This window comes from Synchiropus splendidus, chromosome 8 (genome assembly GCF_027744825.2).
Source record: "Synchiropus splendidus isolate RoL2022-P1 chromosome 8, RoL_Sspl_1.0, whole genome shotgun sequence".
NCBI classification, from domain to species: domain Eukaryota; kingdom Metazoa; phylum Chordata; class Actinopteri; order Syngnathiformes; family Callionymidae; genus Synchiropus; species Synchiropus splendidus.
In genome coordinates this window covers 26,108,989-26,126,390 of record NC_071341.1, presented here as the reverse complement: position 1 = coordinate 26,126,390, position 17,402 = coordinate 26,108,989, and the positions used below count along the sequence as shown (strand labels likewise).

The 17,402-nt window shown below is 43.3% G+C and overlaps 1 protein-coding gene across 3 annotated transcripts; it reads left to right on the top strand.

Annotated features, from left to right (window-relative positions):
• Positions 1 to 519: 519 nt before the first annotated feature.
• Positions 520 to 17,360, top strand: LOC128763579 (mitochondrial intermediate peptidase-like). Of its 3 annotated transcripts, XM_053872527.1 has the most exons (19): positions 523 to 993; positions 1,192 to 1,365; positions 2,026 to 2,114; positions 2,207 to 2,293; positions 2,496 to 2,559; positions 2,644 to 2,826; positions 3,077 to 3,233; positions 3,364 to 3,412; positions 3,945 to 4,005; positions 5,243 to 5,295; positions 6,179 to 6,332; positions 6,400 to 6,477; positions 6,544 to 6,751; positions 6,978 to 7,087; positions 7,168 to 7,242; positions 7,716 to 7,832; positions 10,261 to 10,382; positions 11,157 to 11,230; positions 16,673 to 17,360. In XM_053872527.1, exons 1-19 carry the CDS (start codon positions 847 to 849, stop codon positions 16,771 to 16,773), a joined length of 2,103 nt encoding a protein of 700 aa, XP_053728502.1. In that variant the 5' UTR covers positions 523 to 846; the 3' UTR covers positions 16,774 to 17,360. The 3 variants fall into 3 exon arrangements, 2 of the variants coding, with proteins under 2 accessions (XP_053728503.1, XP_053728502.1); XR_008415667.1 differs by lacking the exons at positions 7,716 to 7,832; positions 10,261 to 10,382; positions 11,157 to 11,230; positions 16,673 to 17,360 and adding exons at positions 7,320 to 7,441; positions 7,525 to 7,689 and having other exon boundaries at positions 520 to 993; XM_053872528.1 differs by lacking the exons at positions 7,716 to 7,832; positions 10,261 to 10,382; positions 11,157 to 11,230; positions 16,673 to 17,360 and adding an exon at positions 7,320 to 7,689 and having other exon boundaries at positions 520 to 993.
• The last annotated feature ends 42 nt before the right edge of the window (positions 17,361 to 17,402 follow it).

Sequence of the window (17,402 nt, the reverse complement as noted above, 5' to 3'; positions counted from 1 at the left end):
TACAATGGAGTCCAATCTTTGAACAGACGTGTCCAACAAGTCCAATAATCGCCCCATGATCAGCACATAAAATGTGCGAAAATACCTGCGTATGATATTTCAACTAATCCTGTTTGTAGGCATGACAACTTAAAAATGAGAATTATAATGTGGTTCATGTCTCCTTATCTACAATGTGACACACTTTTTAAAATTGTTAAGTTTTATTATTCATCTGTTACTTTTTTTTTTTTACTGATCGTTCCCCATTATCAACCTTTGTGCCTACTGGATATAACTGTTTTGAAATGTTTTGTTTATTTTTTGTTTTTTTCTAAAACCGCCTCACTAAATTCAATAGTTCAATAATTTCACAACTACAATCTGTATGCCGTGCTTTTATTTTTAAAAAGAAACGCACCGGCTTCCTGTTAAAGATGCCTGTCAAGACTGGCACTTTCGAGATATTCTGTTCGACCACTTTAACTAAAATTAGAGCGTAAACACATGTTCACATGGCGTTAGACGGTGTCGAGTTAGCTCTCATTACAAGCAATTATTCGCTATATTTTAATATGTCCCCGTCATGTATTTACACGAAAGTGCGTCTCTCAACAGAACTTACGCTGATGATTAGCCACTAAGCTAACATGCGTCTTGAGACATTACAACTCCAACTTATCCTCACCTGAATTTATGTTGTAAGGTCTAGCGACACGATTTTAGAGTATGAATTTTCTCGAATTAATCACTCCGGTGGAATGACTAGGCACTGATACGATACGGTGTTTTGCACAGTTTGCCGAATGTCCTCTGTCCGTCTGTGAGTTGGAGGATCTGTAAACATCAGATAAGTGAAGTAGCAGCATGGCTGCGTGTAAAATGTTACTCTCTCTGAAAAAAACCCGGAGCCTTTTTTCTCGTTTCGGGAGACATGTCACCACCTGGTCCCCAGTTGGAGCAGCTTTCAATGTCAAACCTCACAAGAGACTGGACATCGTCGAGAAAACTGTGGTTTGTACTACTGTATATATATATAATGTTGTAATAGCGAAATATTTGTTGTTGCCATTAGGTGACAAAAGCTAACTACTTTACGGATTCCTTTTTATTATTATTATTTTGTTTTGTTTTGTGTATTTGTGACACTTTGTGTTGGACTCTGTAGATCAAAATTTTAATAATCTCCGCTGTTTGTGTCTGTCCTTACAGGGGTTGTTTGGCGTCCCCGAGCTGAGCTCCCCTGCAGGTTTCCAGGTCGCCACCAAGTCAGCTCTTCTCAACACTGAGAAGTTACTGGCAAAAGCTTGTTCTTGTGCTCCAGGTGTTGAAACGGTCAACACTTTCGACGAGCTCTCTGATGGCCTTTGCAAAGTAGCGGATCTGGTGAGTTGCTCTTAGATGCCCTGTCTTTAACTGACGGGGTTTTTGGTGTTTTTAGCCATTCTGTTTTTGTTATGAGTTTTTCCATATCACCATAAACCTCAGCCAGCTTGCACATTTAAAAGGATGAAGTGTGAAATTATTTCTCCTTTATCCGGCATCAATCAAGATGTCTTTCTTTTAAGGGGCACACATGCCTCTGCCAACCTCATTTACACATCCATCTTCTTTTTTTTATTTTCATATCCTTTTCCTGGTAACGTTGTCTGTCCTCTTTTCTCATCATCACCATCCCTAATCGCAATTCCTTAAATAGACTAATTTCTTGTCTTTCCTAGTCCCTGAGCAGCTCTGCCACTTCTAACTCTGCTTCCGCCTTAGTGTCAGAGTTACTGTTTAAAAACCTCACGTCATGGCATGTCTTAACTACTGTGAAATTAGATTTGCCTTTCACTCTTGCTGCTACTCTCATGCCACCCCTTTCATTCACCTCTGCCAGTTCCTGCACGCTCTTTCATCAGTCTCATTGGATTTAATGCATTAACACATTTAAAGGCATGTATAATGTATGTATATTTCTTAATTTATAGTCATTTGTTCAGAATAACCTGTTTCTTTTCATTCATTCATTCATTCATTGCTCCACCTTTTCTTCATTTCCAGGCAGACTTCATTAAAGTGGCACATCCAGATCCAGCATTCAGAGAGGCAGCTGAAAAGTCCTGCATTGAGATTGGCACAGTGGTGGAGAAGTGAGCCTCTACATTCACACAGTCATACATCACTTTCCAACAACAACCGAAAATGTTTGTTTTGCCACAGCTTGTATCATTGTCTGTATCAGGTTGAACACCAACGTGGAGCTGTGTAAGAGCTTGAAGAATTTGCTTGACAGCCCCGAAATTGTGGCTAAACTGGACCCTGATACAAGGTCTGTTTTTGAAATTATTTCCCTGATACCTTTGTGTACTTTTAAAATACTTGGCTTGCTTCTTCTGACTAAAATGCTAGAATCCTATTTCAGGCAACTTATAGTTTTCTTCTATTTGACCCCTGGCAGTGATAAAATCAGCATGTTTTTGTCTAAATATATTTTATGAATCTTCTTCCAATTCATGTGTTTTTATTTCTAGGAGAGTGGCTGAGTTGTTCATGTTTGACTTTGAGATAAGTGGTATTCATCTTGATGACAAATTAGTAAGTTCATTCTGGTAAAAACAGAACCATGCTCTCTTTTTGTTTTTATAATGTGTAATTTTCTTGTTATGGATTGAATCGTAGCGAAAAGAGGCTGTCGCGCTTCATGTAAAGCTTCTGGATCTGAACCACGAGTTTCTGGTCGGCTCTCACATGCCCAACAGAATCGCACGGTCTGCCATTCCTGAACATCTGCAGTTGCATTTTGCCAGTGAAGGTAGCTTTCTTCAAGTGGGAGGCCTTCATGCGGATTCGCCAGATGACCTGGTATGTTTCTGGTCAGCCGAGTATGCGTTTATTGTCACTAGGTGGCGCTTTTGCTCCGTGTGTAAAGACGTTGCGTCTAAAGGGCGTGCTTGAGAAACGTTTATTTCTTCGTTGACAAAATATTGAATATTCTCGTAATAGGAAAAGGAGGATCCTGCAATAAGTTCTAGAATAATACATAATTAATAATATATAATAATATAATTATCTATGACAGTGTGTTTTTGTCTATGTTTATTTTTCCATGCAGGTTCGTGAAATTGCATACCGTATTTACTTATACCCAAACGCAGATCTGATGGAGTGTTTGGAGGAGTTGCTGAAATCTAGGTACCAGCTGGCTAAGCTGGTGGGATACGAGTCCTTTGGACACAGAGCCCTGAAAGGAACCATGGCCAAAACACCAGGTTTACTCCTCATTTTCATACTCCATCGCCAAAGCTGAATTATTTCACTCTTGTATAACTGGGGAGTTTAATTTCACAACACCATTACGAAGAATTAACCTTTGTTTTGATCAAACCTTGGTCCTCACAGAGACAGTGATGAACTTTCTTCAGCTGCTGACTGAAAAACTGTCTGAGAGGTACACTAATCTTTCTGCTGTTTTATAGTTTGACCACCTGCATTAGAATCTCAACTAAAGCTGTTGCTTCAATCTGGTGTTTTATCTTTTTTTCCTAATATCTATATCTTCTCTCAACGTGAAAACTGTGCACTATAATCACACCAGATTGACCAATTCCGTTTCTTTGCAAGTGATGTGTGTTTTCCAATTCAACAAAGTGAGTTCACCCTGTGTAACTAGTATAACTCTGCTTTGTGGTTTGTTTTTTGCAAAGATGAGAACCGGCCATGGTTCATAATAACGGCAGTGTGTCTAAAGAGCAAAGTCCAAAACTTCTAATAGGATTTTCAAACATCTTGCAATCATGTGGATCCGATACTGTGGTTTAGTGCTGCTCTGCTGGCACGATGTCCAGGTGGTTTCCTTGCCTACAGCCAAATGCATGCTCCGATCAGTTGGAACTCTTTAAAGAGGACCCACGGATTAGAAACGACTGTGGAAAACCATCCCCTGACTTGTTTTTGTGTTCTCCTTTTCTTTTTTGTCACAGAACAGCTAAAGACTTCAAGATGATGAGCAACATGAAAAAAAAACTTAATCCCCGTAATGCTGTGAGTGACATCCTTGAAACATAAGTACAGGGAACCCAGGAGTGGATATCCTGTCAGTAACTGCTAACATTTCAGCTAAATATCCTGCTTCTCCCTTCTAGTTATGTAATACCGTATTTTCGGGACTATAAGCCGCTAATTTGTTCTCGCGCAACGCCCCCGGTGCATGATGCGTCCGCCCCTCCTTCCCTCCTTGTGACTCGCCGCTCGCTTGACATCAGCATGTCTACTGTGGAGGTTTTTTTCAGTCTGTCATGTGAAGTTTGCATCCTGCAGCACATGCACGTTAAAAGGCATCAACGCCACAAATTAAATACGATATTTAAAACACCAGCACTTGACGAAGCACAGAGAGTTTTCCATGCTCACGAAGGTACAGGAGGCAGCGGTCACTCAGACACTTGCCGGTCTGAGCGTGACATTCGGAACGCTAAGCATATTGCCACAAAAATAATCCTTCATTTCACCGAGCCAGATGTCCAACCTTTCTCGGGTGTCCTGTTAAAGAGGGAATCGAGCGAATCCGCTGCTGTTTTGTGTGTGTCAGATGTAGTGTTCTTTGGCCACCTGAATCTTTTGCAAACGTCCAGAGTGGGATCTTTCATGAAAGAGGTTGAAGACAGCTGCTTCCGCTGAGTGCTCTCCCTGTCTCTCGGAGCATCCCTAGTTTTATCAGTCTAAAGAACGTCATGCTGGCAACAATGTTGAACCCCATCATATCAAACTCATGACATCATGGGTGTTTTATTTACCTTTAATGCGCTCAAACGGTGCTATTTTTGCCCGCGTGTCCGTAGCTCTGCAAACAGAGACGATCTACTGGAGGGTGAAAACGGCGCATTTTGAACAACAACAAATGGAAATAAGATGTGAGGAGTTCATGATTCAAGTTCAGAACATTGCAGAGATTGTTTCATGAGTCAGTCTCCATGCTGGACCCCGTTTTCAAAACTAGAACTAGAGGATCACTGGTGATCTTCATGCATTTTCTGTGGCGCAGACAGCACCGGTGCGGCTTATGTACAAAAAAAAGATCGATTTTCCTTAAATTTTGTGGGTGCGGCTAATATTCCGTTGCACTCTGTAGTCCGGAAAATATGGTTGTTTTCTATGACGATACTAATATTCTGTGCTATAATGAAGATCTTGCTAAATTCATCGTCACATTTGTGATCAATTTGTCTTGAAGGGATACAAATTTCATTCACCATTTCATCATGGTGTGTTTCCTCCTCAGGAGTTGATGCCCTGGGATCATCCCTTTCTTAGTGGTGTGATACGTGCGGAAAGGTGAGTGTTTTATTCATGTTTTCCTTGTTAAAAAAATATCTGTCTAATCTTGAATCTTAAGGTACTGAATAACTGGATTAAAGTCAACAGTTTTCAGATCATTTGTGAATTTGTCCTGCAGATTTTCTAGTAACTGTTATCATTGTGTACGAAAACATGATATTTAGCATCGCTCAGATTAATACATGGTGATATTTTTGCCATGTCTGTTGTTGAATAACTTCCTTCCTGGCATGATTGCAGGAGTTCAGGGGATTTAGTCTCACATATTCAAGTTCCCCTCGTATGTCTTTGGGACCAAGATCTGGACCTCGGGTTGTCTCTCTAAAACTTACTCAGTTTATTAGAATAAATCGTTTGCATTTTTAATGTGGATTTGAAGTCGTATTTTGTTGCTTTGCATGTTTGGTTTTCAATGGCACATGTTTTTTCCAGACAGTATTACATGTTTAGGGGCTTAAGTGAGATTGCCATCACGCAGACTTTCCGTGACTGTTTGGTAAACCCAACTAAAGTTTAGCTGATGGTGAATAAATATACCCACTTCTTCTCTGTGTTGAATGGAGTGGCTCGGTTATTCTTGGCTTCATATTGGCTAGTATTCCTACTTGGGCCTGAGCAGTCGACAAGTGCTTCTCCTTTGATCATCACAAGCCTATGATAAAATCAATAAACATCAATTAAACCAAATATTTACACGCCTGATTTGATTTCAGATTATTCTTAAATTCTAAAAAAATAATTCACAATTGTGTCATATATGAGATTATGCAGTGGAAGACACTTATGTAGACATGGAAATGAAAAGACGTGGACATGAAATTCCTTTTTGTTTTGCGACGTGAGCGTCTTAATCCAAAGTAAGTGTGTTTTGCTTGCACAGGTACAACATTGAGCCCAGTCTTTACAGCCCCTACTTTTCTCTGGGAGGCTGCATGGAAGGTCTGAACCACCTCTTCACTCAGCTCTACGGCGTCTCTCTCATGTCCGAACAGTCCAGTGCCGGAGAGGTCTGGAATGAAGACGTCCGTAAACTGGTGAGTCTAGTCCAGAAAGGTATGGAATGTATTTGTGGAATTTATTTTAATTCTTTCTGTGTTGCAGGCTGTGGTGCATGAAACAGAGGGATTACTCGGTTATATCTACTGTGACTTTTTCAACCGTCCGAATAAACCTCATCAGGTATGACGTCTTCTTAACCAGTTGTCATTTTCTATGACGTATGATATCTTACTCGCTGTCTCCCAGGACTGCCATTTCACCATCCGCGGGGGGCGCTGGTGCCAGACCGCGGGTCAGTACCAGCTCCCAGTTGTGGTGCTGATGCTGAGTCTGCCACCTCCGAGCAAGAGAGCCCCCACGTTGCTGACTCCAGGCATGATGGAGAACCTTTTCCATGAGATGGGTCACGCCATGCACTCCATGCTGGGACGGACTCGCTACCAGCATGTTACCGGTGGAGTTGATTTGTCTTTGCTGTCAAGTTTTGTCCTGCGTTATCTATGTCAAGTCTCCAATCTGGTTCATCATTTCTATGGACATATTGCTCATATATAAAGTGGTACAACTGTTTACTTAGTTTTTGTTTGAAAGTATCAGTATTTAAATATGTTAGTGTAAGTGCAGTTAGATCCTGCACCTTTGATTCTCATTGATCGAGTTTTCACTTGTATGATCTGTAGGAACCAGATGTGCCACCGACTTTGCCGAAGTCCCTTCCATCCTCATGGAATATTTTGCATCAGATTATCGTGTCATCAGCCATTTTGCACGGCACTATGAAACCGGTCAGGTAGAGCATGAGCAGGAAAACAATTGCTTGCTGTGATAGCATCAAAGATATCATTCATATCTGTTCATTTCTGTCCACAGCCTTTACCAGAGAGTATGGTTGCACGTCTGTGTGAGTCAAAGAAAGTGTGTGGCGCTGCAGACACACAGTTGCAGGTGATGAAAAACACTATCACGTACAAAAACACTGTCCACTTGGTTTTTCCCTGATTTTGCTTTTCATTTGGATCCAGCTCCGTCCACCTATTGATATTTTTAGGTGCCAGTTGGTTATCTGTTGACAAGGTCACAGGGGTCTGTGTAATCCCTTTCCTCAGCCACTTTAACCAGAATTTTGTGGAGGAATCTAGTACTGGTTAGTACCAGATTTTTTTGGTGTTGACTTTCATTTGTTTTTTAGTATCTTATTATAATAGATGTTTTTATTGGAAAAATAAGGGCGAAATAGGACCAGTACTGTGCAGCTATCAAGTGCAACAAATGTAAACAATGGCTGCACGCTACCCCTGGGCCGCCACTGTATGTTATTGTCAGGGAAGTATTACCTCCACCAACAAGCACTCCTCATTCTCTCTTAAATCTGAAGCATGTGTCTGCAGAAATATCTAATCATCTGTGGTTTTGTGCAGATCTTCTATGCAGCCCTGGACCAGGTCTATCATGGCAGACCTCAAAACCGGTCCTCCACAGACATCCTGATGGAGATGCAGCAGAAATTCTATGGCCTGCCGTACACGCCTAATACGGTACGCTTCCTCCTGTGATTTGAACAGATTCTGCAGCTGTGCTTCTACTTCATGTTCAGTTGGACTTTTCCCTTTAAGCTTTTAGCTTTTGCACTTATGATTATGTTTTTGCTGCTCCCTGTTACTGCTCAGTGGAGTCAGTCCCACTTGTTTGAAGTTAGAGCAACAAACTTGCTGCTCATTCAATTTTTCCCCCAGAGGAAGTATTTGGAACGTTTCCTCGAGGGTCTTTTATAATTGTAATAAAGTGCTCTTTTTCCTTCAACTACTGCAGCTGTGGGCTGCGGAGATGAGGCCAGCAGGGAGAGTGGGATCAAAAACAGTGGTAATTTAGCCAGGAACGGCCTTCCGAGAACATTGACTTTGGCCTATAATTATGTGGTGTGCCATCAGGAAAAGAGATTACAGAGTGGCTGTATATCCTCCACGCCACAGTCGTCCCCCTCCTCTCCTGATTATTTGGTGTGTCTTACATATCTTTCCACAGCTCTGCTTGTTCATCTTCAAACCACAATATAAGTGGTGTACACGGCGAATTACCTTAGGAGCTCACTGATATTGATGTGGATTCACCTTTACGTTGCTCCAAGTGAACAGAGATTCCTTTTCATCCTTTTTTGCCTCTATATCTTTTCCTGCTCGTCCCCTTGGGAACACGTCTCAGTAAAAGTTTCCACCGTAAACATTTAAGTGGCTAATGGCTTCCAGGGAATCTCAGATTATAAACAGCGGAGTGATGGTGACATGTGCGCAGTTTACAGAGCAGAGATATCAGTTCCTGCGCGTCGAGGAGAGACAGGGGCTCAGCTGTGGGTAACAAAGACCACATGGTCAGACTGACTCTGGAGATCATTCACGGTTGAATATTTGGTGTCCTGCTTATTTCGTTTTGGAGCCGATACATGCTGCACTTTTGCTTGACAGTGACTGTTTGGCTTTTTTTTATCCGCCAAACAAGTCTTTACTTTGACTCGCTGGCGTCTGACGCTCAAAAGTATTAAAATAATTATGTCTCATTAAAGCCTTACACAAACATTCCCTAGAGTTTTTCCGTACAGGATTCAGATTTCTCTGTTTTTTTTTTTTTAATCGGGAGCTGTAAATCATTCTGAATGATTAATTTCAGGAAGAGTTAATGATATAAAACTTGAAAGGGAATCAAGTGCCTAATGGCAGCGCTTTCTGTGGCAAAGTTTTATTGCCCTCATTTTTGTCCTGTTGTAATCACTCACGTTATTTATTACATCCAGATTTGTCTTTCATCAACCAGTTTCTTTTTTAGTGGTGAATGTCAATAAGGTTCTTTCCCTGTATATAGAACAGTGAAGTGGACAATATTTTGAACTTGCGTTACCCGTCACTGTGGTGCTGTGCTGTCAGTTGAAAGTGAGCTACAGCAGACAGACTGGAAGAGATGCAGCATTCAGCTGACAAGGCAGTCCCTGTGAGCCTAAGCTTGAACGCGAGTGTTCGGAGCCAAAAAACCTCTTAGTCCTTTTGTTATTCTCACTGCAGTCTTTGCTTGTCCACATTTGCTAGCTCACATTGCCAACTGAACAGCAGTTATTCCAGCCATATTTCCATCTGTCTATTCATTTATTTATGGTCTCTGAAGAAGATATCTAACCTTCAGCAGAAGTACTTGAAGCCTGAAGTTTATCTGTTTATCTATTTATCAATTTTGTGATTTCAGTGATTGACTTTTTTGTCTTTCACACTTCTCTTCATGGATGGAAAACGAGTCAATAAGGTCACACATTTTTAAATATCATAGCACTGAAACACATTTTCTTTTGTAGCTATCACTCGCGTTTAAGGTTTGTCTTACGGCCTTGTTAACTGTGGCAGCTGCTGTCGTGTCAAACTCACTCGATGTTTGAGGGTTTGCCAGCTGAATTCCCCGGAGTCCACCACTCGCAGAGATCATAAACCATCTCGTCTTTATAGACATGAAAAGGGCCGCCCCGAGGCTAGCCAACATTGAGAAGTGGAGAAGGGGGCTTTCTAGTGCTCAGGAATTCCCATGCTTTTAAAGATGTTGGTGGCAGGATATGATTTAATACTCTTCTGAGGAGGGTTGGTGGAGGAGAGCAGTGTTTATTCACTCATTGATGTGACTCCAGTAGGTGTAATGAAATAGCTATAAAAGATAAAAAGAACACTTGAGTGTTCGACAATGTGCCTGTGAAAATTGTAGCACGAGTCCATGGTTTTAGACCATAATAGTGAGCTTCATGTACTTCAGTACTTCTTCCTATTATTTCAGGTCATTTTTATTTTTCTATTGATAAAAACTTTTAACATTAATTTCTCATTGTGACCTTATTGAGGAGCATTGACTTTTCATTGTTGATGTTTAACCTGATCTGCTGTTCAATGAGACTGTTGTTGAAGTGGGAAGAAATCCATTACTGAGTCATTTTTTCAGGCTTGGCAACTGAGGTTCAGTCATCTGGTTGGATACGGAGCCAAGTACTACTCCTACCTGATGTCAAGGGCAGTGGCCTCAATGGTGTGGAGGCAGTGCTTTGCACAGGACCCTTTGAACAGGTGAGAACACCCTTTATCAGACTGGAATTTCTTTCTATCTGTCACTTGAGTAGTTCATCACTCAAGCTGTGTCATCATGGATCACAACTTCCTTCCTTTACGTAGCAAGTGCGTGCAGATTCGATTTCGATTGTTATTGTGATTCTGCTGCTGGTGCAATCTCGATTATTGTGATTTTAGCTTCATTATCAGTCATAGTCCTGTGGAAATGATTCAGTAGTTACAAAAAGAAACAACGTACATCAAGGATTTCTGTGTTGTTCACTCTTAAGATGTACACAGAGCAGGTTACGTGCAATAACAAGGTGCACTAAACAACTTCTGTCAGTTAAATTCTGGGTTTAAATTGTATCTATGATTGTGAGCCTGTGTCGTCGGAGAAGAAGACGCAGCAGGATCTGAACCAACATCCAACTGATTTCACTGTAGCTCAGCCCCAGAACAACCATTGATGGGATTGATGGTGTTAATCCAGCGTCTACAACCACAGATGCTGAGTTAGCATCTTAGTTAGCCTTTCGTGTTAACGTGTTAGCATCAGCTCTGTCCCTGCTATACATAGGAATAAAGTCTTCTGTGATTCAGGTTTCAAAAGAAGTCAATATTTATGGGGGGGGGGCGATATATCAGTATTAAATACCGTCATCAAAACCAAACAGAAAAAACCTGATCCTTGAATTGAATTGAATTTTCCCTCACCACTGCGTGACACTTATAGAACAGCTGTTCATAACCTCATATCTTTCTTTTTATCTTCTCCACCTTCTCTGTTAGGGACATGGGTGAGCGTTATCGTCGAGAGATGCTTGCTCATGGGGGCGCTAAGGAGCCAATGCTCATGGTGGAAGGTAACTTGATGAACCTTTTCTTGGTGTCTGTCTAAGATCTGCTTTTGTCACCAACAACCTTCACCATCTAACTGTGCAGCAGTCCCACACAAGCCGTGCCTTTTTCCCTGGGCTCACTGTGTCATGAGTGGCCAAGTCAGGACTTATAGCACACACACTTGTGAATATGAGAAAATGCGTTTAATGAATTAGGATTTCCCATAAAATCAGCACCTTCAGCCTGTCTAATATGTTGCACTGCACACAGCCACGGCGTGTCTGGGCCTGGGACACTTCTTTCAAAGGGACCCGCCTCAACCAATTAAAGTGATAAATATACTTTAGCACGCATGCAATATTCACTTCATTCCCATCTGGCTCAGCTGTGACTTTGGGAGTTAAAAGAGCGTTTTGTGTACCACATGTTGGCGTCTGGAGAGAGGTTGGATTTGTGCTCAGAGAGGACCGAGTTCTTCTCTCTGTCTCTGCTGGTTTAACCTCCCGACCCGCTGACCCCGAAAAGAATGTCATGCAACAGCTGTGTTGTCTCATACGTGTTGACCTGCAGGGGTTGTTATTGTTGTTCTTTTGAGCGAGAGAGGGATCTGCACTCCTCTTTTACTGTCATTCTTTCAAACCTAAATGGATTACACTGCATGATAATATGTTTAACTCCCCGGGCCTTCTGCCAAACACATTTTGTAAATTACACTTGAAACGCTGGATAATATTTTTTTTACCCTTAGAACCTAATTCATCAAAAACTACATTTTTTGATGAATTAGGTTCTGTAAAAAGTTCTAGTCATGGCCCCGGTCAGAAACCACTTGCTGGGATTGAAGTACTGCCCCACCAGAGTCTCATAGCATGTGACCCAACCGTAGCTGTGCCACAGTTCAGTGGCCGACGTCACCTTCCACCTTTCAAGGTGCTAATGTCTTAAATATTATTATATTATGTTTTGATAGATCTATTTAGTTTTGATAAACAGTCTTTAATATGGGAAACTTTCAATCTGGTCCAAAGCAAGTATGTTTATTCTAATTTTCTCCTGAGAAACAATAGAAAGTAGAACTTGAATAAGCAACAATGTTATATGATATATATGTTTATTATTACTATTATCATTTATTTATTTTGTTCATTATTGCACAATGTACTGAAGCACTTTCCTAGTTTGTGACATTGGCAATACAGCCTTTGGAATCTGAATCCGTGATATCAGTGCAACACTCGCAGTGAAATGTTCTCAAATAATCTTTAACTTTTAATCACAAATTCTAGTTTAGAATTCAGTTAGTTTTGTCTGACTCGTGCCTGTGCTCAATCCTGGTACCTGAGACGGAATCATGTTCACTGCTGTCATCGGTGTGGTGCCATCCACCTCGGGCATAACTTGTCATGTGACTCCTCTGAATATTTATTTATTGGCGTGTGATGGTGATGGAATCACAGTGTGTATGCCCTCCGATCACATTAAAGCCAGGCACATTCATACAAAGAACGAAGGGAGCATGGTGACTCTCCGTAGTCCCTGATGAGGTCATGTTTTTGGCGGTCTAGTGTCCAATTAAATAAAGGATTGTTCCATTTCTTGTTTCACGTGTTGGAAAAAAAAATCTTGAAAGTGTTTTCATGTATTTGTTGTGAAGAGTTTCCGTCTGGTGAGCACAGTGGCGATTGCCAGTTCATCCAGCCGAACTGTAGTTTGGTGCTGCTGTTGTCGTTGTATTGGTGGTGTGACGCAGGGCTTTCACCTGCTGCGTCCTCGATGATGTTGACGCCGTTTTGCCTTATTAATATTAATATTCAGCACCAAAAGCTTTACATCCTGCTGTTTACTTGTAGTCCTTCTCATTGAGATGAACTGAGGCCAGTACAGTTGATCTTCCCGCCATGAATGGAGCAGCCGCGGCACCGCTCTGCCTCGTCTCGTCCTCTGGTCCCACGGCAGCGGCACCAACAGGCCTGAACAGGATCAGAGAGGAGTGAGTTGGATCAGGTGACATGAGGGAGTGAACTGTAACTCTCCCTCTGGGTCGCCTCCTCCCTTCCCCGTTCCATTGTCCTGCTCCGACCAGTGCAGCACCGGCGTCTTCAGTTACACTTCTGGTTGTTGTTACGAGAGCTACGCTCCAATTGGCTGGTCCAGGAGTGGAACTATTCCTTTTGCTCTTGCTTTGAAGTGCTAAGCCTGTAATTATGTGTGAGAGAGTGATCGCAGCCGTATTGATCCCTCTGGCTCTTTGTTCGGAGTAATGAGCTCCAATAGATCTGCCGACGTCACTGCGGTTCAGTGTCGACCGAGTGCAGGCAGAAGTCAGCTGTGGTTCTGCCAGCTGTTGTTTAGAAGCATGGCAGGTGGATGAGCTGAGCTCTGCTCTGCTCTGCTCTGCTGGGTGCAGGTGGATGGTTGGAGCACTGGGCCTCACCTCAGTCAGGTGAGAAGGAGGTTGCTCTTCACTCTGGCTGCTTGATTTATGAATCACAGTGTTACCTGTGAAGCTGAGTTCTGAAGCTCAGGTGCCGAACCCCAGGCCTGAGGGCCACAGGTGGGCTGCTCTTGAACTACTTCAGTGATGCAGTTTTCAGGAGGCTTAAGACTTGAGACTTAAATAAAAATGATTCATTAGAGGTTTTAGAATGAATTGATTCTGATAAATTGCAGTTTAATTTTTGACTCTGATCTGTTGAATAGAATCGGATGCACGAAGCGCAGAGCAACCATTATTATTATTATTATTTTACTCTTTTGTCCGTCATCTCATGAAGTTTCCTTCCTCACGGATGCGTTGGTTATGCTAAAGGTAAAGTGCGCTTTATATTTGAAGTTTATATTTGTATAGTCTGTGTATAGTAATAACTTCTGTATCATAAAATATATCAGTTTAATCATTTGATTTGGATCAATTTATGCTTCTTGGTTTGTAGTTATGGTTCCAGTCCTTGAACGGACTTGACACTGTCCGTCCCTAATGCCTGACTAGTCACAGCATTCCCACCAGCCATATTCCCATAATGCACTGCAACAGTTGACAGTAACACGCCTCTGACTGACAGTGGTTATTTATGATTATTATTCAGGTTTTGTGACTCTGTCTCCGGCTGCTGCGTCTAAACCAGCTCATGTGTGGACTGCAGTCCTTTGATGTCTCTTTCAGTGCGTGTGCTAAAATATTTGACTGCTGGCTATTGTTCTCCGCGGGGTCGTCAGGTCCATCGCAAACATCTTGAATTCCTCCCTGGGAGATGGAAAATGAGGTCTCTGAGGTGATTCACAAGCCTGTGTTTGATATTTGGAGACTGGAAGGACACAGAATCCAGATCCGTGAAATCCGTCCAAACAAAGGGCCTTGTCCAGTGAGGTGTGTAACATTTCCCTGCGGTCGCTCTCAGCGACGTCGAAGCCGGAGCAGTCGCAGCCTGGCTCCAGGTGACGGTGTTGAAATGTAAAGCAGAGTGTTAAATCCAGCGCGGCACGTTGTGAGAGCGGAGGAGGCGGGAAAGGTGATGGAGTGAGTGAGTGAGTGAGGAGGAGCAGAGGAGGCTTTCATGGCCCCAACGTTCCCCTCTTTCAGATCACTGAGGTCAGTGAGTGGATGGGCTCCGTCTGGGCAGCAGGAGCAGCGTGGTCCCCGTCCCTGGCACATGTGGCTGATGTATGGTTCACTGCACCCGTGTGAAGCTGCAGCTCTGATTCACGTAATTCAGTAAAGGACGTGAATTATGGTGAATCGTCATCTTCGTCCACTTGAGATCACGGCACAGTTAATGGCACCAGAGTATTTGGTTTGTCAGCCCCCATGGAAACACGTGACGGCCACTCGCACGATCATCAGGCCTGGAGAGTCAAACCCACATCACTGAGGGTTGAGTTGCAGCTGTGTGAAGTACTGACCGTTTTGGAAACCACTTCCAGTCACAGCACCTGGCTACTTCAGTCAAAAATACAGTTGAGAGAATTGGGAAAACGTCATGAATAAATATCATAGAACCTTGTCGAAAATAAGAAGATGTGAGTAAAGTGTGAATGAAAGTGTCGCCATGTCAGAGATGCTTCAACAGGTGCTGTTGACTGTTGGCCATCACTTTCTTGATCATTTTGCCTTTTCAACAACTTCCAACTACCACACATGTGAAGCTGTCAGCTGAGCTCTCTGACTCAACTCTGCGACTCTGCTCTCTGACTCAGTTCTGCGACTCAGCTCTCTGACTCAGTTCTGCGACTCAGCTCTCTGACTTTGCTCTGTGACACAGCGCTCTGACTCTGCTCTGTGACTCAGCTGAGTCAGAGAGCTGATGAGGGTATGGAGTGTAACCTGAGCGCCTCACGACTCAGAGCTGTGAAAGAAATAACTTTTAACAGCTCTCTAGGGGGCGCTCACAGCCCTGTGGTTCAGAATCACTGGTCTGGGTGGTTCAAATGTTCATGGACTGGAATGTTGTGAGTTAGATTCCCGGGTCCGACCGGTGGCCTTTCTGCATGGAGTTTGGAGAAAAGCAAGTTTTCTGAGCTCCTGCCACTGGCTGCAATACACGTGCAATAATCCAGTAGTTTGTAGTTCAGTTGTTCCTTCCTGTCGGCTGCTCTGTCTCACAACACGACCGTGTGTTGTGACTCCGGCGCTCGCTCGCTCACACTCTCTCTCTCTCTCTCTCTCTCTCTCTCTCTCTCTCTCTCTCTCTCTCTCTCTCTCTCTCTCTCTCTCTCTCTCTCTCTCTCTCTCTCTCTCTCTCTCTCTCTCTCTCTCTCTCTCTCTCTCTCTCTCTCTCTCTCTCTCTCTCTCTCTCTCTCTCTCTCTCTCTCTCTCTCTCTCTCTCTCTCTCTCTCTCTCTCTCTCTCTCTCTCTCTCTCTCTCTCTCTCTCTCTCTCTCTCTCTCTCTCTCTCTCTCTCTCTCTCTGTGTGTGTGTGTGTGTGTGTGTGTGTGTGTGTGTGTGTGTGTGTGTGTGTGTGTGTGTGTGTGTGTGTGTGTGTGTGTGTGTGTGTGAGGAAGAGCCACTCACAGATCAGATCACAGACTCTGCCACACTCTTGTTATGACTCCCACTTTATCTGCACATTCCTCTCTGGAACCAGGTCACGACGGGAGCGTCGCTTTTTGGCACCTCCTTCATCTCCCTCCTGAGGGAGATGCACAGGTCCTGACCTCTAGTTTGACCCCTGTTGGTGAGGCTCTGCTCCCAGATGACTGAGCTCCTTCAGCTCAGGACCCCTGCTCCTGAGCTGTCACCTGATCTCAGGAGCTTCTGCTGGTGAGGCCTGAGCAGCTCATGGACCCGTCACCACCTGAGCCCTGAGGTTGCATGGTCTGGTCTGTGGAGGCCATGTCGCCCACCTGACCCTATCGACCGACCCGCTCGCCTGACCCGCCCACCTCACCCAGTCCAGTGCTTCCACCTCAGGCTTGACAGTGATGTGTTCCACGCAGCCAAACGCTCACCCGTGTCTCCTGCTGTCACAGGGATGCTGCAGCGCAGACCCTCCATCGAGGACTTCGTGGACGCCCTGGTCTCAGAGCTGGACCCCAATTTTGAGACTTTCATCATGGACTCTGAGAGCTGAGGGATTTAAAGGGAAGTGTCCTTCTGGATTTAAGTCACATTGACTTGTGGTTATGAGGACGATCAGGTGGAGTCTCCCAGGATGTGTACCTGAAGCTCTCACTGGAGCCTCCTGCCACCGTCTGAGAGAGTCTGCTCCTCTTCCTCCTCAGATGAGCTGCAGCCTGAGACCTCTCCTCCTCAGTTGCTCATGTCCTGCTGAAATAAAACGCTGATTCAAGCTTGACATGAAGTTTGACTTTTCTTTGGAAGTCTTGAGGACAGATGCAAGTTTTTATCATTTTTGAAAATAATTTTCACTAAAACAAATTTGGGTATTTTGTGATATAAGTGAAAATTATAATCTGATTCCATAATAGTGGCTCATGTTACATTGGTGACTTTCCAATCCAATTCTCGGTTCTAGGTTTCTGCTCTATTTCAAACCTGTCGATCTTTATTTTCTGTGCCGTTAATTGTCATACTGACATTAAATCCTATTTTTACATTGGATTCCCTCCTCCTCTTCTTCTTCTTCTGTTCCACACTTGTGCTAATATTGCAGCTCATGATCAGCAGAGCTCAGTGCACGGCAGTCGCACTATAACCCGAGTGTTTCGGATCTTTCATTTTCCACCGCTGCATGAGAGC

What these genes read in the sequence shown, in the direction of transcription:
- LOC128763579 (XM_053872527.1), top strand. Translation starts at nt 847, where the DNA reads ATGGCTGCGTGTAAAATGTTACTCTCTCTGAAAAAAACCCGGAGCCTT. An exon ending in AACCATGGCCAAAACACCAG is followed by an intron (nt 3,234 to 3,363) that starts GTTTACTCCTCA and finishes TGGTCCTCACAG; the next exon opens with AGACAGTGATGAACTTTCTT. An exon ending in TCGCTACCAGCATGTTACCG is followed by an intron (nt 6,752 to 6,977) that starts GTGGAGTTGATT and finishes TATGATCTGTAG; the next exon opens with GAACCAGATGTGCCACCGAC.